Genomic DNA, 24,802 nt, shown 5'->3' with positions numbered 1-24,802 from the left:
CACTGATTTACTCTGATGACTGATTTTCAGTAGGCAACCTATACTACTGACAACTTCGAACAGTTTTGAAAATAGTCGTACTTGCTTATTTTCAACTGGGAAATTTTGGACTTCCACATTTCTGTTTTTATTTTCACGTTTCAACTGAAAAACACCCAGGAATTTATTGTCTGATAAGTGCTTCATAATGGATCGAATTTGCTGCGTCGCTGAATCTCAAGAAGTTGACGTGATCAGTGTGTACAAAATTCGCTACTTAACGGAAGAGGGATGACGAACCTAGTTCGAGTAACTCCGCTATATTTGTTTGTTCGTATGTGTGTTTGCTCGCTCGCTCGCTTGTTTGTTTGTTTGTTTTTCGTTTGTTTGTCGTCTTCCTCGTTGTTTTGTATCATACTTTTTCTGTGGTCCGACTCGCACGGGCAACTAATTAATATGGGCGTTTTTTCGCAAGCCACAACATCATCACTGTGACCAGTACGATGGCACTTGCCTGTCTGTGTTCGTTCTTCTGCGTAAAGGCACACCTACAGCCTACCTGTCAGTTCGCACTCCCCCCACACTGCCAGTTTCCACTTCTATTCCATGTATATGAATGCAAACAAGCAGCCAATCTACTCAGAGCTTCCGCACCTGTTTTCTGACACTAAACTGCAGTTGAGCAAACCCAAACCAGCCAAGCGATAGCGCCGACTTCCTGCCAATCAAGATCTTTGCGCCTTTCACACCAGAGTTGTTTATCTTTTGGCTTGAGAATCTGTGCAATGCCCAGGATAACGGAAAGCTCTGTTGCGCATCCATTTGCATGAATCGAAGAGAAGCCCTTGGTTATGTGTGATTTGATGACGGCTACGTTTGACTTGGATGAATGCATCATCAGATCGCAAAAAACCGCCTGCTGAATCACAAAGACACTCACGTGAATCTCGCCATCCGCACAAATATCGCACAAGACCAACAGCGAAAGTTGAACCGCATCGGATTTCAGACCATCGTGAGGCTTCAGTGCGTCGAGCGCCGGATGTGCCTCATAGGGGAGTCAAATATTTCAACTGGTATCCTGCGAGCAGTTCGACCGAGGACAATGAGGATACGTTTAATCTGGATGTGCGGTCCCCCACGGAGGGTGACATACCACAGTGGCAAGACAGTCCCTCATGTGTCAGAACAAGGGTCATTCCAGAGATATCCTCTGTACACCGTGATCTGCCTTTGCCTCCACTCGCACAACCGTGTACTGCCCAGCCGAAACCCTGCACGACAACTCTTGTAAATGAATCCAGCCATCCTGAAGAATTTTTGGTAAGTATCCTGTATTGGTCAAGCGTGGGCAAACTATATATGCCTGAAGGTTTTATCTAAGCTACACAATTAAACGTATTCTTTCGGATGTGTGAAACACTACACTAATGTCCCCATATCTTCACCAACGGGATTTTTTTTGCATTGAATCAGGGTGACTACATCTGGAGCCCAAAGTTGTGAACATTCAATCATTTTATCAGTCTGGTGATTTAAAATTTAGAGGTTGTCCGCGAAGGTTAGTTATTCAGTTCGTTTCAAAAATTGTAAACAAACGGATGAACAAGTATCACTTTGATGTAGCGTCACCTTCTGAAGCCAGAGATTCAGGCCTTGAAGGATTGTGTCTGGGAACTCACCGATTCATTTTTCATCAATGGAAACAAAAACCTTTTCTGTGAAGTGTCTCAAAGGCAGGTTGTCTTGATGTGTAGCTTGGATCCCATCACAGTCCATCGTTCTTTTTTTGCTGGAAACAGGTCCTTTGAGGTACTTTTTTCCAAAAGCCATCAGGAATTGTTCAGTTCTTTCATTTGGCCCTAGATTGTCAGATTCGCCTCCGAGGTTATGTCTACTGTTGTTCTTTACTCTCCTTGTTTTGACGTGAAATTAGACAATTCTCTGTTTGGGTGCAATTAATTCAGGTTCCAACAACCCATCAGCTTTAAGGAACCCATTCTAGGCCAGCAATTCGGAAATTCGAGATAAATTTTGAGTCTGAAACTTTTCGCCCGTTGAATCTGAAAATTTTATCTTGGTCTGCACATTCTTACACCAGCGGATGGGATGACTTTTCGAGTAATTTTGTGAACTGTAGAAGTTTGGAGCGTTTTAACTAGTGTTTTTGACTGGTGTAAACGAACGAACGGAGATTGCACAAGACCGACGAGGATACTTTTAGGTATTCGGAGCTGAATAGCTTCCGGGAGCAAAACACATGGCCAAGTAACCGCTCAGATTACAGCTCTGGACTTTTCGTCATAAGTAACATCATTTTAGAGGTAACATGGTTGCCTTACAAGCAATCATATGCAAGCCTGCAGAAATGATTCAGTGACAAAAGATTTGGCCTAGTTTGTCTTTCAAGATGACTTAAAGCGGTTCGTTCTGGTTGCTGCCAGACAACACCGTTTTCTCGCTCATAGACTGCTGTTCAAGCGCTTCCTTGAATCGATATTCTTGTGAGGCTGAGTATCTTCTGTTGAGAGCTGGTCCAAAATCCTTTGTCGCTGCATACTGGAAGTCATTCCAAAACATTTGGCAATCGAGTGACAACAGCCAAACGAAATAATGTTAGTAGACCGAAAAGTCCCACTCTGAAGGACGTCAGGAGCAATTCATTCCTAATTCGAGACGTACTTTTTCTCACTGTCCCAATCCGTTACAACTGTCCACCATTCTCGTATCCATTCTGCAGGATTCCGGCAAAATTGTATAGGTAAGGGGAGGGTGTGCTGAGCCGTGCACACTAACATGGTCAAGGGCGCCAACGAGACAAGCCTAGTTGTCTCCCTCCACTGGTGTCGGTCTGCTCATTCCGACAGTTTAAATCGCGTGCTGGCTTGAGTAGGTCTCAGTATGGTGATTGATTGATTGAGTGGATGGTGGATGGGTGGATAATATTGCTTTGAAAAAAACGGACTGAAGAATTCACAATGAGTGACGCCAGCCATCGCTTTGGTGGAAGGCTTGTTGCCTGACTGACCTAAGGCAAAACATTTTTTTAAAGGTTAATTATGCTGATCGATGGAAGAATGAGAGTAGACGAGATCCGGACTGCTCCACACTATAAAATCAGTTTGAAACGTTTGTTCGGAATGAACAGTTATCTTGATATTTCTCGATCAGTTTTGGGTTTCGCCAGTGAACTTCAAATTCTTCATCGGGACAACATAATCACCGTCTGAGCATGGATCTTCTAAATTCAGAATGATCACGTATTTTTTCAATAAGATCGCCTCTTCCCTAAAAAAAAGAACATTATTGATGCAAGACCGTACGGAAACAAGGGTCTAACATGAATTGAAACGTCCAGGTAAACATAGTGGGATTGAACAAACAGGCCTGGGGACGGACTCGAATAGGAGACCTCCCACCGATAGAACGGGAGCTGTACTGACTAGCTGCGGTGTCATTCGTAGCGCTGACAGATATCAGCCGTCAGACCAGTGGTTAGAGGCGTGGCAAATCAACCGTGAAGTTCGGCTCGTGATCCAGACCTACATTGAGTACCCTTGGTAGCTCAGTTGGCAGAATCGCTTTGCGATATCTGGCCCCGAACATCTTTTCGTTCAGTCCTATGACATCTCACCTCAAATTCCAGCTTTAGCCGAATTCACCGAGACAGTTGAAAACTTGTAAGGAATGTGACTAGTTGTCAAATGCCATACGTGACCAGAGCTTAGCCGTTTGCATAAATCCCTGACTCTCAAGCGTCCAAATCGTGCGTAGACATATCACGCGTACTACAAGCAACGATGTAAGCAGCAGAACATTTGGGAAAATGATACCAGCCTGGCAGTTCGGTATTCTTCTTTCGGACTGTGCCAAAATAAAAAAGGAAGCTAAACTGTGATCAAAACTCGTGAGCTCCTCACCTATAAAAAGTTCAGTCTTTTTTGCCTGAGACCCAGTTTGTTTGATCAACAGTAAACCTTAACTCAGTTCCGCTTGGTGTCGGCGCTAAGTTTAAAAAACGCGGACGATTATGTAGTTTGTCATTCCAATGCATCGATACGGTGATCCATGGTTGTTTTCTCTTCTCGTTACACAAACTCTTATGTCTCTGCTCAGCGACATTCGACCTAGTGGAAGACGGCCTCCCCAGCACTATGTGAACCAAATGTCAAACAGAAGAGACGGACGGTAGTAAGAGGTTAGTTTAATTCTAAGCGAATGAACAAGTGTTGGTACAGGAATATGGCACATTTCTTTCGTGGAGTTTGAAATGACTACCGTCCACAACTCAGCTGTTGCACAAAAGTACGCATAAACCATATTGTTTCAAGAAAACTACTCCGTGCCAACGCCACTTGGAAAGTACACAGGGGCCCTATTGGTGGGGAAAACTCAACAAGTTTAGACACATAAACACGACAAGTAAAACGTCACATGCGACTGATTTGCGAAATGAGAAAACTGTTTGAATTCCACTGTTGGATTTGGCATTGGGATTCTAAAAATATTAGCTTCAAGTAGAACATGAGGTTGACGGAAACCCGAGGACTGCACCTACCTGATGAGCCCCAAGAAGGGCGAAAACGGTCGTGGGCTGTCGATGGATTTTCAGCAACCTTATGAGTAGTACATTGTAGTACATTGAGTATACATGTATCGCGATATTTCAAATATCGTAGCGACTGAAACATGAGGCGGCCTGGTGCAGCACATTCAGTTGCCTGAGAACATCATAAGCGTGAGTCTTTCGAAAGAACCAAATTAGTTTACAGATGAGTGTATATTCGCTAATATTAGCTTCTCATATACATCTACACTAAATGATCAGCGACAGTTCCTGCTCGTTTCAGTGTACCGTCAGTCAGAAAATCTGTTATGTAGCTGTCACATACACCCAAGATTCTACTTCCTACATTGTGAGCTCGAAAATAGACAGGGGGTACAATTACATGAGCACAGAAAAGTTGAGGGGACCCCCGCCTGGTTTAGGGAGAATAGATGCTCACGAGCATGCCGCAGACGTCAGTGTGTTAGAGACACGCATTGAATCCAACCGGAAGAGTGAAGCATCCGAAAAGCCTCGGTGGTCTGAAGAGAACTTTTTCGTGGACGACTCAGTCCAATTTAGATTTGTGGCGGTTATTTTACTGAGTAAAGTAAGTGAACTTTTAGTAAGATGGGCTCAAACGGTGGACAGGAGACATTGACTAGAAAAGAACTAGTGTTTCATGGGTATTCGACATATCGGATTCCCACGAAATGGGTTTCTTGGTAGGTTTCGGCTGTATTATACTTTTCCTGATGGCCTTTTAAGAGATTGGGTTAAACAAAAGGCCAGAACGATGGTAGTCAAGTGGCTAGTCATCAGGCATAAACAGCTACCGGATAATTTTTGTTTGTCCTTACCAGTGCAAAGATTTAGCTGCATTTGCCTGAATTTTGATGACAGGCACCTCTTTTGTTGAGAACTTCTCTTGCGCAGTCCTTTAAAGCGATGCTAGCGACCTTGATGCGTCTGAGCGATCGACTTTGTTGTCACAATGAACCGGATACTCAAGCATTGAACTATTGAGGGTTTTAAATGAATCCTTGAACCGAGACGCTTTGATGTGTGCCGAATTCCGTTTGAAGGAACGCCTACCTATGGGTGCCAAATAAAGTAAATCACCGGTGCAATTGAACTAAGAGCCCGTCTCTTAGACGTGGAAAGATATTCTGGTCAGTTTGGGCTAACTACGTTAAGCTCAGCGAACGGAAGCTACTCACTGGAAGTGAATGAGAGTTTAAACAAACGTGCGAATGCAGATCTTTGGCGCCATACCCTCAGAGAAGATGGCTTCCTTGAAGCAGGTTTTTCGAAAGAATGGTTTCAGATTCCCGTTCCTCATCTGGTTAAACTCATCAAATAAATCCTGTAGGCAGTTTGTTTTTGCCCAGCAAAACGTCCAGCTCAGCAGATACGCTTACACAACACTAGTTACGAAATTCATAAAACCTCATCAGCGGCCTACTATTACCATTGTTGGGGACAATCAGCTAAGCGTGGTTTCCGAATTTCCATGAGTTTTGCCTCTTAGCTGAACACAACATTGCACGTAAGGGGAAGCACATATTGATGTCCAAATTGAGCTACTATTGACAGCAGACCCACTGAAGCCCTCCTTCCCTTTAAATGTAGAACGAAACGTGAATTACTGGCCGACGCACGTGACCCTTTCGTGCACACTCCGACTCAGCAATCTGTAAAATCATATCCAAGCAAAGCAACCAATTGCGTGTTGATTACGAGGTTGGCAAGATTACTGGACTAGAATGGGGGAAATCAATATAGACAGAATTTACGAGATCAGTTGTGGATGTATGGAATTTGCCAGACCGTGAGCGTATCTAGTGCTCAGTGGATAGGTCCCCCGAAGTATTTAAATGGGTCGTTTTCCAAAACTGAGACAAATTCGGTTTCCAGTGCATCCTGGTTTATGGATTATGATAGAACCAAACGACAATGTGGAAAAGTAGAGTAAATGTGGATTTCTCTTTTTCAGTCAAAGATCAGAATCAATGTGTACAAAGTGCCCGTCGTACAACAATCTACCCATTGCTCTTTATAAACGCACGATGAATCGGCTGATTTGTCCTATTTCAAATACCAGGAAAAAGTTTTTGTTTTCATCGGAATAGCAACATCGTAGTTATCGGGGAGAATTGTTGCGCCTCTACTCCATGAAAACTTCAAGAAAAGGAGTGATAACCTTATGAAGTTGATCGTGCCACCAGCACTCCATTGGCTGGTTAGCTTCCATCAGTTGAGTAAACAACAGGTATGCGTTTTGAAATTTTTCCGTCTGAATGTAGCATGATGATACCGATGGGATTAGCGCTAGTCAGTTGTATCAGTTCTGAAGATCTGACCTACCGAAAAACTATGTTTCAAAAGCATGTGGTTGCAAGCGTATGATGTCCAAAATAGTGCTTCGTTCGTTTAGAATACCTCACTGGTAGTGAACCAATCCAGTGAATGGTTTCTGAAGGAAAGAACTCACGCATAAAGGATGAGACTGACGCACTCCACTCCGTACTAGTTTGGTGAAGACGATGACCAGGATGAGTTCACATGTCACACAAGGTCGTGAACGCTCCAACACGTGAGTGAACTCAGTAACAACAGTCGAGCTACAACACTACCCTTTTGGAGCAATGTCGCCCAGACAGTTTCTCTACAATGAACATTTTCCTATCTAAGGAGGCTATTTTACAGGTATGGTCATCAATGCCCCCATCTCGGACGTACTGCATGTTGGATGGAACTCTTCCGAGTGCAGCTGGATCTTTGAAGTAGACACATATAGGGTCCAAATGAACCTCAAAATTCGAATCGAGGTGAATCCCAGAGTTCAACACAACGTAGGTGTCTGCCCCCCGACGTCCCTAAGTGATTCCAGGGATAGCATATGAGCCATCCAGCTCCAACTGGAAGGTGATATGTTGTAAGGTAAAAAGAAATCACACTGTATCGTCTGGCTCTGAGAAGACCATGATCCACAGGGGAAATGAAATGTGTGAAAGCCTCGACTCCCTTGTCGCATAACATCACATTCTCTAACAGTACTGAGATCGATATTGATTGATCCTACTGTCATGGCAACTAATTCGAAACAGGACTGTCTATTTTAGTAGTCAAAACAATTTCATTCAATGCCCAGTGACAGATAGGTAGTGAGTCTATATTTATTTTGGTAAGTCTAAAAAGTTAGGTCAAATGAATTTCGCTCATCTGACTGAGTCAAATAGGGCCAAATCAGTGAGAACTTCTACAACCTTTATCCACCTGCTAAAAGAATTAAGAGTTGGGCAACTATACATAGCTTCTCTCATCATTTCGTGATAAGGATCTGGAGCACTTTCTTCGTCATTGTGAGCAGTGAGCATCTCGTTCACATCGACAAGCGATCTGAATTTTCCCAAAAGGCCGCGTGAGGTTGATTGGAGCATGTACAACGCTCGTTTTTTATATTGTCTGATGTATGCACAGCACGTGACTGTTTGCAAAATACAGTGCGTTCCTGGGCACAGAGAAACGAATACTTATCAGGTGCTTTCTTTAATGTCCTACTATCGAGTAAAGCGAAAAGTGGCACTTGATTGAGTTTGATAGGCCAGGTTGATCATCAGTGTAATGAATACCGTTTGATCAAAATTTACACACCGTCAGCTAGCAATGTTGAAAAACTTCAGAAACGTTTGAGATCGCATGATGACTGGCCACTTCTTATCGCTCATTCGAAACTAGGAGCCTCAGATCAACGCCCGTGGAGATGGTCCTGGTACACATGGATTTTTGCCTTACATTCGAAAAAAAATTAAGTAGCGCGAAAACAGCGAATACACACTCATTTGCAAACTAATTTGGTTTTTCGAGAGACTCACCTGGAACCAAATTAATTTGCAAATGAGTTTATATTCGCTTATTTCGTGCAATTTTGTTTCAAGTAGAACATAAGGTTGACGGAAACCCGGGGACTGCGCCTACCTGATGAGCCCCAAGAAGGGCGAAACCGGTCGTAGGCTGTCGACGAATTTTCAGCAACCTTATGAGTAGTACATTACAAAGATATAGGGCGAAAACAGTTCAAACCCCCGGTTCCCAAGCTCTGCTTACAAGTCAGCAGCAGCCTGTAAAATAGAGACTTACCTTCACACGTAATCGTCATAACGAACGGATCATTTGTACTTCCACGTGGAATAACCTCTTCATTGAGGATGTTCAATTACACTGTGACTGACAGGAAAGTTCTCTTTTAGAAGAACCACTATTCCTGGATTTCAACAAGACCTGGTTTCACATGCCCTGCCCAAATAAGTCAAACGTGTACAGTTTACAGTGAACCCATGTATTTTAGCACCGCTTCATAGGTTTAACCCAGAAACTCTTCGCCCACAGAAAATCGATTGAAATCCCTTGGCAGAAGTTATAGCCATGACAACTATAATTTCACACTCATTCATTCCAGTCTACTGTGTTTCATCTTTCGTCTCTCTGCTGTCACCTGGTCGGCCCGTAATTTGTCCTATCAATCACTTCGTGTGTATTAAAGGGATGAATTTTTCAGTGGGGACAAATAAATTTTGGTTCACAATTGGGTCACAGGGATCAACAAACTGATGGTGTGCACGCAACCGTTTAGTTTATCCACTGTCTCACTCTGTCCAGACAGTCACGCCTCGCTGAAGGCGGACAAACCACGTGACCAATCAGAAGTAGGCATGTGCTGACCGGTTTAGCCAAGCTATGATACATACATGACTGCTTTTCAGGCATCAAAAAAGTGCTGACAGTTTTTTTTAAAAAAAAACCTTGTAATATGCGGAAGATTGGGAGATATCGGGGCGACATAAACGTAAAATTCAGCTGGATTCCGTTGAGTCATCTGTCCGATTCGGGTTTAGGCAGAACACAAGGTTGACGAAAAATCTGGGACTGCACCTACTTGATAAATTCCAAGAGGGGCAAAATCGATCATGGACTGTCGAAGACTTTTCAGCAACCTTATCATAAATGTGTGATAGACTAGACACAGTGCCTAGCTCACCGCAGTGCAAGGAGGAATTCAACGTCTGTTGAGAAAGGTCATGTCGATTTAGAGAATATATAATATATAATCTCGTATTGGTGATCCAATTTGAAGTATTCTACGGAAAAAAAGGAAGAAGCTACCCGCACGCAGCCCGTAGATTATAGTGACTTCACGGAGTCACTCAGTAAGGAGATTTCAACCCTACGTAATTTAATCAGACTTCGTAGTGGAATAAACAGTCTCTGATACTACAGTGAGAGACAAATCACTCTCCCTTTTTCATATCACATGGTCACATGCCCCTCAAATGATGACCTGATGACTGCTAATGATACATTGGAAGTCGGTTGGAACCCCACCAGACGTACATTGCTGATGCGGTCCTCACTGCCTAACAACTTACTTCGCTGTCTTCACACCCTGTAGCAAGCACACCAAATATTTTGAAGTCTATAATTCTCTAGTACAAGGTGGAGTTTATTCCTTTAGAGGCTGGCGCAGACCAACAGGATTCGCATTTCTATCCGAGTGAGCATTCCTCCCTAAATATCGTTTTTGGACCACAAAAGTACGTAATTTTAAATTTTGAGAAACTATACCACTCGTATATCTGGTTGTAGAATAATCAGGATAGTTGTATTGAAACGGAAGAGAGCAGCCTAAACAAAGTGCTACTGGTGAAAGGAAGAAAGCCCTTGGCCGCCAAGTCCTTCATTAGTGAACACCAACTAAGCTTCGACGCGACTACAAGCTACTCACATGCTTCATCAGTAGTATGCACCGGCACATTGGTATACGTTTAAGTACCACCTAGTTATGAACGAGTCTGTAGGATAATCAGTGTATTTTTCGTTCTTTGGAGCACAGTGGACAAAACAACTTTTGAAGCCCAAAACAATCCCCTAAAAGGGGACGACAATATCCACATGTTAAAGTTTAGTGGTTGTGATCCGGTTCTATCCACGAATTATTGGACTTTGGCCCACATTTGGTTGAAGCAGACTTGCCCAACTCACTGATTCATTAAGTGGTGTTATTACTTTCTCTGTCCCACTCTCATTCTGACAGCAACTGTTGTCTTATCTGAGGGGCTCGCGAACCGAGAAGAATATTGTCTGTAGCATGGTTGACTCTTCATCAATTTTCTTTGTCCTGAAACCGTCTGAGGGTATCTCGAATCCAATACCGTTGAATAAAGTTGTGTGACTTGAAGGTTCATCAAATTCGCGCACTTTCCACCCCTAGTAAAGGAAATCGGTTGCCCAGGTCGTAATTTTTGTCTTCCTGACCTATCCCCTCTAGGTATCAGTGACAACCTCTGATAGTCTCTATTTTTTTAGTGTAGACATTTTCGCATCATGATTCTACATTCTCAAAAAGGCTGTTAAGGCACCATCCGATTGGATTCTCGTGTGACCAACTAATGCGTCTGTGTGTGTGTGTGTGTTCATCTTTGTTGATGTCTATGGTCTGCCCCACACCAGCAGTCGGTAGATCGCTTCGCCTCCTATGCACGATCGTTCGTCGCGCCGGTTCGCTTACGTGATGCGTGCTGTGTCAAGTTGTATCGATTTTTGATACGCGCATCTCCCGTTCGATTCAGTCTGACATTTTTTGTAACTGGTACTTTGAGCACTGAGTAGCATGTTGGCCAGTCAGTGAGTACACTATCGTATCACCTGTCTGTGACATGCCCCATTCCCAAGAGGAGAATGTTCCATCTGTTCCCTACAAATTGAGTTATACGGTCTTCGGCTAGCATTCTTGAACCCGCGTTATACTGAATTTGTTGCCTCCGCTGCTGTAAGCCGTTAGCACAAACATCGTATTGGTTAATACTCTGTCATTCTGACGTTGCCAAGTCTGAACCAGCCGACTGACGGGAGGCCACACGTGTGAACACGAATGTACTTGCGGTCAGACGTACCGTCTTTGACAATGGGGCTTTAAATGGACCTATCAGCTACGACTTACTGGTCACCGTATCTCAGACGCGTACTACCTACTCCAGTTCACTGACATCCCAGAGAGTGCACACGTTCATCGATCGAATCGGCCGGAGTCACTCCCATCCATCTGATTTAGAGTTAACTTTCAAAGTCTAACTTGTTCTGAAGCAACTAGTACTAGGAATTATTTGTTGCCCGGAAAACGGAAGGTTCCATTTTAATCAAAGGATTTACAAAAAAAATCATCCCTCGCTAGGTCTTTTTTCTGTGGCGAAATGTTCATGCCCTTCGTATTGTAAAGCACCTGTCTTTTTAAATACTTTATTTTCCTTCCCTTTGTGAGCTGCCTATAAAAGCAAAGTTGTTTGTGTATCACAGATTTTTCCTTTGCGTTTCCGGAGTTAGATCTCGCCACTAGCTGGTTGTCTAGGCAACGCAGGTTTGTTGCTAGGCCACTTCTGAATGGACGCATACCGGAAAACCTCATGGCAAACTATAGCATTATCTCGCGTTCTGTCCACCAAGTAAGTATGTCACAGTGTCTCCCCATCGGTCCAGCCAACACAGATACGGTACTTTGTTTAAAAAACACCCGTCTCCGATCGATTTATCGATCGGTTTGTTGCCGGCTCGATGGCCTCACTGCAGGCTAAATGAAATCTTCACCTGTGAGTTTCAACTGCATTTTTTAACTCCAAATCTACGTGGCTTTATCCACCTCCAAGCGGTCCTCGGTTGACGCTATTATTGGCAGTGTCAAAGAACTCCCCACTCTTCCACACTTTCCGTTGCTACAATCTCTCAACGTATACAGAAGAATACGCCAAAGATGTGGCTGGAACCTAAAAACCCGGCTACATAAACATTTGCCCTTTTACTGAGGCCTGTTAGTTGGATGGACGCAATCACATGACCAATTGCTCAGAGTTTCCAACCGCTCTTTCTGGGCCACACATCCGCTGACCAGCTTGCGCAGCTGATAAATTCGATTCAAGGTTTGGCGATGTGCTTTTCAGACACGTGGTCCTGAAACAACACCCTGGATGATTGATTGATTGATTGGCCGACTGACTGATTGGTTGCTCATCTGACTTGTCTAACTGTCCGAACAGGCAAACAGCTGGTCAGAACAACAAGCAAAACTATAGAGGTATAAAAAGCTGTCTAAATCAGCCAGGAGGCGTCATGCTGAAGTAAAAAAAAATGGATGTGAATTGTAGCCCACAAAATTCAACTCTGATTACAGAATAATATTCGAAAAAGCATGTGCGGTCCTGCTACCATGGTGACGAAAGTAAAGTGAGGGGATGGAGTAGACAAATGAAGCCAGCTCGTTTTTAGCCGGGAGTGAGAGCCCAGATATGACCAGAACCAAACACAGTCAGTGAATATGTACTTGACAAAGACTGGAAGTTGACCGAGCAAGTGATCCCGACAATTAGACGTAATCAGATTCCACAGTAGCCAAAAGATATTACGCTGTACATGAGAGCTCTTGTATTTCCTCGAATCGGACAAAGTTCCAAGTGGTAGCCCGTGGTTAGGGTGCGTGCGATCCATTGCCAAGACACAACTTGTCTTCGCAAGCCCAAGTCTTGTTTATAGTGCACCCTAAGTCCTACGGGCATCATACCTGACAGTGATCGAACGTTCCATCCCGCTTTTCTGAGACCTCCGACGATGACCTTTTCGGAGAGAGACAAATACACTCACTAATTCCCTAGGTCACCACAACACGAGCCTAATAATTGATGCAAGCTGTGTTTGGTCATGAATTGACGTTCACTCATGTTTTGGGTCGATTTTGATTAGCGGACCTCAGTCCGCTGCTTTTTAGCCAGCGAGACCAATCGGGTCAAGCTCCCAGATCAGTTTTGGTTTCATCTGACGCCTGCCCTATGTGGACTCGCCATTAACATTGACAGTTCGTAAAAATATCTGTTATTTATACAACTCGTCTCTATCGACTATACACGAATAATATATTTGTGTTACTTGAATGAACTGGCAGTGAAGTAGCGAAAATTTTCCGCCGCGCTCAACCAGCTGCTTATTTCTCTCTTGAGGCAGGAACTGACGGATCATTTCAGAAATCGCGACTTCTGAACACCCAACAGAACATCTGATCTAGAGTAACAACCCGAGTAAACGACTTTAGAAAAAAGCCCACACGCCTTATCGATCGCGAACATCGTTACCAGGGTATTCACCCGATGTGCGACTGGATGCAACATACACATCCTTCAAGTCGTGCTCCGCCATTTCGTCCTAGTTGCGTTGTTATGGCAACTATCGGTTTAGAATTTCGAACGGCAGTTTGGTCAGAAGCTGAGAAAACAGCGAAAAGTAGGCACTCATTTCTCGGAACGGCAAGATCCTTATTAGGGCCTAGGTTTCGCTGCCACACGCTGAATTCGGTGCTTTGAAATTGTTATGTCTGCTGATTCGTCAATCTGTGGTATCTGCTACTGACCCGCTCCAGTGCCTAATGCCGGAGAAAAAAAGACTCACAGAAGAGAACACAACCGCTATATTCCGAACAAACGAGTGCGAGAGTAAAAGTTACAACGCTCCCACGCTATTTAAAGGGGACTTTCTGACATTGATCCAGGCTGCCTGATAGGCGTTAATGAACACCCATCAACATCGATCGTGCCTCTTTGAAAAGCCTGAACGCTGATCACATTTGATCGTGCTTCTGTGGCATGCATGAGCACTCATCGGCCTTCACTGAACTAATTGAATGATTGACTATCTCTGATGCTGGCCGGCTTGCTTTTGAGATTTTTGTGGAATTTTCGGGTCTCACTTTTGAGGAATCTGATCTTCCTGATAGAAATAGATAAGACCTTTACCCGTCACAGTAACCTCCCGGCCAATTTTTTTCTATCGTTCCTTTATGAGCATTTCATGAGGTTGCGCTAAAGTTGTTACTTAACATTCTGGCAACCGTGTTGACTTTCAGGATATTCTCTAACATGACACGAAATCGATCAGCCGTAAATAAACGGTGTTGCATGCAAATGCGAGGTTACACGCACCAGGATTCATTCAGTTCTTGGCCTGGCTCCCGAAACTCTCTCAGTTTCTAGCTGGTGGGCCGTAAACACTTTACTAAATAGAAAATTCAACCGTATTTCAGCCGAAGCTCTCATGAACATTGACTTAAAGTAGATTGCTTCTTTTCAGTTCCTTCCGAATGAAGCCGAGACGCTGGAAAAGTAATATGCTTGTCGTGTTTTTTCGTGTTAAGAAAAGGCTTCAGGCACCCATTATACGTTGTATAAACAATGGAACAGTCACTTGAACCTCACCAGCCGTGCCACGGCGTCAACGGAATACGGGAGTTTTGCGTGAATCTCTTGTTGAGCAAAGCCCCGGCAAAATTCACAAAGGAACTTACAGATTTCTACGCGAATGATCTTAGGACCTTTTCGTGATAGTGTGAGGAGATTTGGGGGTTTTCAATGTGAACTTCGTACTGCAAGTGAAGCCGACCCTTGCCGAAAAGCCAAGAAGCTGTTTCATCCTTACAGTGAGCATCTCCAGAGGGGCTTCGCATCTTTGACTGCTAGCTAGCAGTTGAACACGAAACCCTTCGGCCACCAAGGCTGATCAGCTGTGTGATTAACTCGCATTTGGACAGGATATAGCGCCAATCATCCTTCAGTCACAAAATTTACTTTTCATGGTCACGTGTTGACTTCCATTGAGGACTTTTCAGCAACTCCTTCTTCTGAGTTACTAAAAGTTCGCCTGTAATATTTTGAAATTTTAATGTGAATTTCGTCTTATAGTTGAGTTCCTTCTCAAAAAGGAATGTCTTCACCGTAGGAACAGAACGGCACGATGGTTTTGATCATAGATAGGTGAGGCTTCCTAAAAACACCTGTCAACTGGTGGTTGTGCTCAAACCAGTAGACCAACAGAATCATCAGTCTTCGATTGCGCCAGCTCGTTTTCAAAAGTGCCATCTTAGAGCACCGTAATCACAACTGGATTTGAGTCTTTGTCATATTTGGTCATCACGTGGCCCAGCTCAACTCATTTACACGCTGTTGAGACACATTACGCACTGCATCTCACAGGATACCTATTCGAGGATTTCGTCTGCGACTCCCCCTGGAGGCCTGTCAAAGGCACTGGAAGGCTTGATCGCTCTTCTCAGTATGACCGAAGAAGCTTGAATTTTCAAAGATGTTCCAGAGAATCAATATTTGGTTTGTGTTACCAGGCGGGTTGAGAAAGGCAAAAACACAGAGAGGTATTTGTATCGGACGCTTAAGGTACAAAACAAACATATAATTTCATACTGCTACTGATGAGGTCCCACTTTCCCATTCTCCCACCTACTGTCCTAAAAATGACTTGAATATGACCTTCAGCAAGGCAGTACAGTTAGATATTGCAAGGTCGTAAACAGAATTTCTCGTTGACATTCCGAGTTATTGGTCGAAATGCAAGGTCTGATAGCCCGCATTTCACAATGGTTGATGGCCCACGTTCTTGTTTCATGTGAAAAATTTTCACGTCAGCCCCATCGTAGATTGAATGGTGCCCTTAAAAAACATGTTCTGGTTATCTTTGTAATGTACTACTCATAAGCTGAATCTCTGGGTTCCAGGTGAGTCTCTCGAGAAAAACCAAATTAGTTTGCAAATGAGTGCATATTCGCTAACATGTTCTGGTTAGTTATATTGCTCTACAGAACACCGCTTTTTTGACAGTTGCATGGCTGGTTAGCGCGGAGTCCAAACCACTGTGTTGTCACTTTGGAACACGTGATCACAACCCAGTGACCACTGGGAAGACACCATTGTCTCACAACAATGTGACACCTGTGTGTGGTTGGACGCCGCAATGCCAATCAATCAAGTTTTTCTTTATAGATCTTTGTGCAGCATAGTTGTCAGCCGCCCTTGACAGCTGATGTATCGAGTCTCACGTATGATGTTTGATGCTCGAATATGCGCGGTTATTGTACCCAGACCAGTTTTGCGCCAGAGACATTTGGGTCACCACATTCCTTTATTTAATGCCGGAGCAGTGTTCTTCAGGCACTCAGGCCGCACGCCAAAATAAAGAAGAGGCATAACAGGTAAGAAGATCTTAGCAAAACGCCAGGGGTAGGAGAACCTGTTGTTGTTTCGGTTTTTTGGCGCAATAAACTGGAGCTAACAAATACAGCCCGGCCTACATGGAATCTCTCTGTACAACTGCGATGTCGGACGCTACGAAATCCCTTGATGAACGATTAATCTAGCTTCCTTGAGAGAATTCCTCTCTGCAGACAAGTTGCTTGCTTCGAATCTGATGTACCTTAAAAGCTTAAGATCATGTGAAACCTTCCATGAATACTTTTTCAGAAAATCGTTGATCAGCTGAAGCTGTTTCTTAATGTCAGTGGAATTCAACGTGTCCCATATTTATATAATCTCGGTCAGAATCTGTTAGTGTTGTTTTAAACGATTTCTTTGGTTTCCTAATGGGATCGGTATCCTCTGTTCCCACAGTTTGAGTTTTTTTGTTATCGTCCTATTTTTCCGATCAAAACTCCCGGCGAATTCGCACATTTTTATGATTGCGTGAGTCGTTCGATGTCTCAATCTAAACTAGGCGTCACCTGGTAAGAAAACGTATGAGTGCTTCGCCCGACATACAGGTAAATATTCCAATCTTCACGTCTTTAGTGGCTTATTTCGCGACACCACCGAGTGGACACTTAAGTCTCTAGGTGGGGTCACTTAGCTGACGACACGGAGCCCGGAGTCACGCGTTGGTTCAGCGATCCGGATGGACTGGGCTCGAAAGTCTACGACCCTATTTACACACAAGCGAACAAAGGGATACTACAAAACCTAACTGTCCGCACCCGTGGGGGCAACAGCAGGTGAACAAGTCTATCGCTAGCCGGCACATCGCGGCGCCAGTTCCAAAACCAGGCACTGGTGCACGGACTGGTGACTCGGCGGTGTGGGCTGGGGTCGTCGCTCTCGGGACCAGTCCCGTAGTTCCGGTTGGTGGCGCGACCACAGAGTAGTCAGGCTGGACCAGTCACGGTAGCCCGGTCAGAATGAGCACAAACGTGAATGACTGGTAGGTCCATTGACACCTACGCACGTACACATACACATGCAAGCAGGCAGGCCGGTGTCTGGCCTGATGACGACTGTATCAACGAGAATGGCAAGGTCGTAACGGAGAGAAACAGGTGAAAATCAATAGGTACGCAGGCAACCTGCGCAGGTGAATGGGGATTCTCAAGTGGGGTATCTCACATGAACGCCGGCCGTAGAATGGCAAGCTTGGACTATGTGGTTGTTGGCAGGGTCCCCAATATCCTGCAAAGATAAGCTGCATTCTGTTCTTCGACGTCAGCATTTGGCTTATAGACAGGCCAAGGAAAGTAATAGGTGCGTGGTGAATAACACCAGAGATTGCGTTTGGGAGGTGAAATTTCAGCCTGACGATATTCATCGCAGTGTGTGAGTAATAACAACAAATATACTGTTGCATCCAAAACACTTTTCAGCCCAGGTAAACAAGCTATAAGGGTTTCGAGTGTCTTACAGACCATCTGAATCACTTATGGCTGCCACGTGGCCTTTCTGAGTTGTAGCTTTTCAGAGTTATTTTTTGGTAAGAAGTCAAACTGACGGCTTTCCTTGCCGCATCGGATCACGCCTGTTTTCGAAGTGGGACATTCCTGTAGAAATCTAACAGGTAAAGCTAACTCTGACCTGTATATTCGATCGTCATTTTGCTACCTGAGGCATTTGCTAGCGGTTGTCTCGCTCCAATACAGTAAGCCTTCCTGGAACAGATTACTTTTAGAAAAGATAAGCCATCGATACAAGTTGCGCAAACATTGCTCCCCAACAATGAGCCTCACGACCATCCCTAAACCCCAGAGCTGTGCCACCCTCATGAGAAGTTAGATGCCGATTCCATCGTGGTCGACAACTCTTAAACAATTTCTGTAGATACGCACTTTTCACTCATCTTTCACCAGGATGTCCAGTTACTGTGGGCCTGTTTGTGAGAGCCACGACGAATCAATTTTTGTCCACGCCATGGCAGTAGAACCATGAATGTGTTACTTATTTATCCCTTTATTTAGCTGTCAATGTTCTTCATAGCCGGATACCAGGAATCGGTTTCTATCCAGCCATGAAATGGGATGACAGTGTGTAATGCTGAATTGATACTTGGATGACAGAAAGGCTTCGAAGCCTTGCCATAATTTTAGTGTAGGGTGAAACAGTTACTTGGCTGGGTACCAGTTGGGGCAGTCTGGCAGGTTTTGCATATTTATCCAGCAATACCTGGCTAATAGCTGCGCACTTTTAAAGACCAAAAAAGAACCTTCAAAAAAGATGTCCACTTCTAACAGAGACCGCAAAATTTACTCACCAACCGAAAGCAAACGCGAGAGAACAAAATAGGAGAAAGATGATCCCATCAAACCATCCGTCTGAATAATTATCTTAAGAATGAATCAACGTCAGAACTCTAAATGGTTTCATTATCTATGTAGCTGGCGACAAAAAGAATTCCGTTTACGAAGACCGCGGGAATGAAGTCATTCAAGTAGCTGTGACCCCCTCTTGCTCAACGGTACCAACGCCTAACAGCGACCCGGTTAGTAGCGGGACCTAATAACGGGACTGGTAAACAAACCTGCAGGGAATGGCCTTGGTCAGGAAGATTTGTTCTAATGAAAAATTAGGGCGGATCCCACGGATCGACAGATCACGGATGAATCAGTTCCCTGTCAGACAGGCACTTGGATTGGAAACGATCCTAGATCTACACATATTCACGGATCGCGCTTAGCTGTAGGTTACCTACAAAGAATCAGATAGCTTCTGGATTGTGTTTGTCTTTCCATTTCGTAAACCATCCATTAAACATAGCTGAAGTTGAGCCCGCTGATAGGCGTGTAGAACCGGTTGACGGAGTGCAGCTTGATGTTACTGAGCTTGGTGCAATCTGGACTTCTTAGCGCGGACCATTCAGTAAGCCTATTATGTACCCCAGGTGCTTCAGACTCTCTCCTGTAGGTTGCTCTTCACAGTACTCGCAAACAACACCAAAGGTATGCGCTTAATTTTTGGTGTCGAGTAATCGAATAACCATGAATGTGAACTCTCGCAAACACACCAAAGGTATGCGCTTAATTGGTGTCGAGTAATTGGTGTCGAGTAATCGAATAACCATGAATGTGAACTTTGTTCGAGTTTTGGGGCCGTGTGTGCAAACCCGTGTGCATAAAATATAACCAATAATTAGACAGCCACAATATTTTTGATTTCTGCATGAATCTATTGCAAGAGATTTACTAAAGTAGTATGCGTGCCTCCTTGCCGTTTTATCTGGCTGGAACGCCAACAAAACACAAATTCTTTCGCGAAGAACAGACGTTAGATACGTAGTTTAGGTGATGAACGAAAGCTCATTAGGCTAAATACGCTTAGTTGCAAAATAATCTGGTTTTTCAAGAAAATTCAATTGAGTCCAGCTGAATCTCTTGTTTATGAAGTTCGACTCCAGCTGAATGTGCTTCCCAAGGCCACCTCATCTTCCTGTTGGCACGATAGTTGAGCACCCCAGCATACATTGTCCAGAAGGAACACGCTACTCATAAGGTTGCTAGAAACTTAGCGACAGCCCATGATTGGTTTGGCCCCGTAGTCGAGCTTATAAAAAAAAACCATTCACCCTGGTTTTCACCAGTCATATGCTTTACTTAACCTTTGATGAGCTTCGAACCCAATCTTGGATTGTCGAAGAGTTTTAAAAAGAATTCTAAAGAAGGCTGTTTTGTTCTTAAGCAAGATGTTATGCGCAGCTGATTAGCTCTAATAAGAGTGAAACTCGGGTCCAGTGCTTCTCTCCCTTTAGTGTGAACTCACCAGAATAATTGCGTCAGAAAACGAAGAGGATCGTTCAAACGAGAGTCGTGTGAGTAGGTATTCCAAGAAATCGGTATCGCTTTATTAGTTGTGGATTCTATCTGAGGCAAACTCTACATTGTCCATTTCAAAGATGTCCTGGACGTTCAATCACGTGAAAAACACTTGAAATCGATTGGGTAGTCATCGTTTTCGAAAGTTTGGTGACAGTCGGTAGATTTATTGCTGGAGGCTGGGTCGCTTTTTGACACAAAGGCGAACGAACCGAACCAGAAGAACTAGACCCTAGGCTGGGTTCAAACATATGTAGGTTTCCCACCGACACAACACTTGTTCAACCACTCTAACACACTAAAATACCTCGGCCGACACCCAACAGAGATTTAGCTTGACTTAGCTGATTGGTTCTCCTTCCGCCTTAAATCTCGATCAATCTCGGAACCTAGTCACTTGGCCTGACGAAGCTTTTGTGTCAAAAGCGAAACGTTGCCCAGCAATAAATCTATCGATTGTCACCAAACTTTTTCGAAAACGATGTCCTGGACGTATTTGCATTCATTAAGTCAGTATTTCCTCTGGGCTCTCTGTTTTGACGTTTGCATACGTAAAAAACGATTCTTCGTTAGACTTTAACTTCTTGCAGACTTTTTGTGCCTATTCACATGCCACCCTAAAAGAGGTTGAAACAGCTTAGCCGTTAAAGCACGAGAAGGCCCCACAAAGCGCCCGTGGTTCGAACCCCACTATGTTATTGCGACTGCGCCTGTCTAGCTACAAGTATGCTGACACTATAACAGCCCTTGTGCTTCGAGAAATACACTAATTTGCAAATCAATTTGGTTTTCACGAGAGAGACTCAACTGAATCTCTCGTTTATGATATTCTACAGCTGAATGTGCTGCACACAGGCCGCCTCATGCCCTCGTGCTTCCTGGGGATTGCATCACACGGGTGTGTGGCTGACAAACTTGCACGTCACTCATTCTGTTCCTGCAATAGCCAACCTTTCGGTAGACCACATGCAATTTGCGGACACGATGACTTGAAATTCCTTGCCAGTTGTAAAAGCACTTACCGGTTTGTAAGAAATTACCTTGCGATATAAAAAAACAGAACCAGAAGCAGAGGGAGTCGTTGTGGCCAAGGTAAAATAGAAATTCGTTTTACCATAAAAACTCCAACTGCTATCAGTATTGTTATCGAATTGAATTGGGCAGGATGAAAGTTGCGGAAGGGTTTTGCCGGTTTTGAGCGTCACCAAATCAGCCAGTTTGTGCACAACATAAAGTTGCCTTATTGACTACCCTAGGCATTCCGATAGAACATCTATTCTGGCTAATCGGAGATTACAAGTTATCTATCCCCAAGGCAATCATAAAAACCCGCCGTATTTGCTGTCCCTTCTGTTGTCTTGAGAGAGAAAAAACAACAAATTTTTGCAAACTAATTTCCCCGGCTCCGTGGGATCGTAAAAAAGGACTGCAATGCAACTCAAAGCAAGTTCAACTACATGAAATAATCGGTTAAGTCATTCACTTTGTTAGTATTTTTGACAACACAACCCTTCATCTTTATTCCTTACGCCCCCTGGGAATATTTTGGTCTACTGTCACCTTTTGCGGTGTAGTGCCACGACACGGCGTATACCGGTAAGAAACCCGGAGCGCTCTGTGCTCAGTCATTCATGTGGCCTCATTGCTAGACCCGAATGACCAAGAACCAGTTCTATGAAGATAAAACCGAACGAATGAAGAGGTGAATGAAAACGGTTTGTCTGTTTATACGTACAGAACTTCTGAGGGCACATACGGTCTTTGTGGAACGAGTATTGGACCTCATTCTGATAAGCACGTGTTTGAGACAGGTCTCTCATGGAAGGGATGACGAAATAAACAGAAAAAGATTTCATCTTGGCTTGGAAACTTTTTTCGGCTCGCGAATAGCAGCTTGGAAACTTTTTTCGGCTCGCGAATAGCAAGACTACGTGAGCGATAGTTTCGTTCCCGAATCCTCTCTCCCAAATCGTTGGTGTGGCGACAGATATACCGAGATAAGCATGAGATATATCTCAGGCACACGTATGAGATGGCTGTCCGAACACGACACAAGTGTTGCCAGTTCGAGTTTTGCAACTCAGAATAGTTCTTTCGAACGGGCAAACGTATTCAGGTTAGTCTGTACGTCAGTATTCTACCTGTCGTGCCGTAACTTTGAATTATTCTGATAAGAACATGTAAATCCGCTGTCGCCGGAGGCTCATTTATTGATCCACAAGGTGAACGCGCCTGTTCGCGTAAGATGAAAAAAATACAAGGCCTGGCAGTTAGAACATAATTAGTGAAATATCTCTTTGAAGTGAAATGAATTCACCGAACATGCGGAAGGGGGGAAATCAATCACAACGTATTCCCCCGCTGTTTCATGGTACGTTCCAATCAACGGCTTCAAACGATACGTCGCTTTTCCAGGGACACGACACACCCTACTAGAGCTGACCAGATAAAATGCTGAAGTCCCCTTTACAAGAATGTCTGCACTAATTTGCCTCTTGAATGTACACGCACGAGTTAGTGATGGTGGCGTTTGGGAATCCCGTTCAGATTTCACATTTGGAAGACTATACCGCTAAACTCAGTATGGCGAGTAAGCACGGACCGCCGACTCCGTAACAGCGGTCTACCAAACTGTTGAGGCCCCCGGGGAATACCCTAGCCTTGCGCGTAGTACACTGACAGTTTGGATCCCAGTTCCATGTTGACCGAGCCGTCTCACGCGCTTGTTTGTTCAGCCCACCGCACCGTCAAAGCCATCTTTACGTTTGGTTTTAAAGCGCGGCCAGTGATAAATTATTAATTAAACTCACTGTCTGTGTAGACCACAAGAAACCGCACTTGCAAACGTGACCTTTGAACGTTGGTTTCACAGTCTCCCCGCTACATTGTTTGATCAAATCTCTCAGTTTATGGGCGGTAGACGATCACCGGTTTTATTGAAGTTGTAAGCGCAGTAGAATTACAACTCACTCAAAAGCAAGCATGTATCGAAATGAGAAGGGCACCTTATGTCGGAGAGAAGCAAACAGACTCAAATGGACTTTTCGTACGAGGTAATCTCTTGGTATAACTGATTGCCTACAGTTGTGCCATGTTGTACGTATTTTTTTAACACTGCGGCTTGTTGTCTGATAAATCATTTAGTCTACTTAAAAGGAAGCAACAAGTAGATAGGCTTTGTGACCACTATCCTGCGTCTGGCTGTTGGTGTCCCTTTCCTCTCTGCAGTGAGCAGTCGTTTTGTTCTAGTTTGTCGGTTAAATTTCCCAACTGATAATCAGTACCATCCATACTACTCGTCAGGCTCCTGGAAATCCAGCCTGCGACCAGTTCCGCCCTTCTTGGGGCTCATCAGGTGGACGCAGTTCCCAAGTTTCCCTTTGATCTTATGTCCTAGTTTTCGCTGTTCTTTATAGATTGTCATCTTGATTTTGCATCCTATCTCGAATACAAATGAGAGAATTGTATGCGAAAAATAACTGAAAGCCAGTCCGTGGTAGTTCCATGGATATCTGATGCCAATACTCCTTGTCTGGTTTTCGGAAATGGGTGGTGTCCGAACACAACCATGATGGCAGAAGAGTCAAATGACTTGTGCGAACCAACAATGATTGCGCGGATTCGGGCTCAGCTCAGGCAGCAAATATTCGCCTGATTTATTGATTTTTGGACTTTTGTATCAACCGTAAACCCTTACAAGTTTTTGTCCTTCCGAATGGCATCATTTTTTGCTGTCATCAGGGCAAACGAATGGTCAAAGGAATCACTAGCTTGTTTCTATGAGGAGGTCAGATCCTGCCCTTTAGGTAGGAAGTCAGATCTTGCCTTTCGTGCATTTGGCTCAATATCGACGTTACTTAGCTTAGCTAGGTGGGTGTCGTAATGGTCGGTGGGTGGCCGAATCAAAGTGGTTAATCTTGAGACCAGGAGTCCGATGATGGCATTGTCCTATGTGGTTTCTGGTTGTGCTGAACCCATTTCAAGTGGCAGAAGCACTGGATTCGAGTTCCGCTCTTATCGGAGCTACTCAGTGGTGTGTGCCGTGTCGTGGTGTAAATTCCGGAAATCTAGGTTGAGAGGCGAGCGTATTACCACTATTCAACCAGGGCGTGCTTGACGCACCTGGATCATCATGTCTGAACGGGCGAACGTCTTCACGCTTTCATCTCAAGCGCCCTTGGCCCTGACAGGTGGGTCGACACAGCAAGGACGGTTCGGCGTGAACTTTTCAGAACATTTCCACTAGGACAAAAGGAAGATCATTCAACCGATAGTGATGTGAACGTGATTTTTCTCATGTCACCGACAGTCTTTCTGAATCAAATCATCAATCC

At 44.2% G+C, this 24,802-nt stretch overlaps 2 protein-coding genes across 2 annotated transcripts in view; one reads left to right on the top strand and one right to left on the bottom strand.

Moving 5' to 3' along the window:
- Window positions 1–864: 864 nt before the first annotated feature.
- T265_04404 (hypothetical protein) lies at window positions 865–17,540 on the top strand (the record flags this gene model as incomplete). The annotated part of the gene is made up of 2 exons (XM_009169143.1): window positions 865–1,302; window positions 17,391–17,540. 2 exons carry the CDS (start codon window positions 865–867, stop codon window positions 17,538–17,540), a joined length of 588 nt encoding a protein of 195 aa, XP_009167407.1.
- The window catches only part of T265_04403 (hypothetical protein), a gene marked incomplete at both ends in the record, with an annotated part of 32,826 nt that continues 11,170 nt past the window's right edge, over window positions 3,147–24,802 (bottom strand). The window contains 2 exons of the mRNA XM_009169142.1: window positions 3,147–3,267; window positions 7,268–7,404. Of these exons, the coding sequence (XP_009167406.1) occupies window positions 3,147–3,267; window positions 7,268–7,404 (258 nt within the window). The remainder of the gene's footprint in view (window positions 3,268–7,267; window positions 7,405–24,802) is intronic.

This window comes from Opisthorchis viverrini (assembly GCF_000715545.1).
Source record: "Opisthorchis viverrini unplaced genomic scaffold opera_v5_72, whole genome shotgun sequence".
Classification (NCBI taxonomy): domain Eukaryota; kingdom Metazoa; phylum Platyhelminthes; class Trematoda; order Opisthorchiida; family Opisthorchiidae; genus Opisthorchis; species Opisthorchis viverrini.
This window is presented reverse-complemented; position numbering and strand designations above follow the sequence as displayed.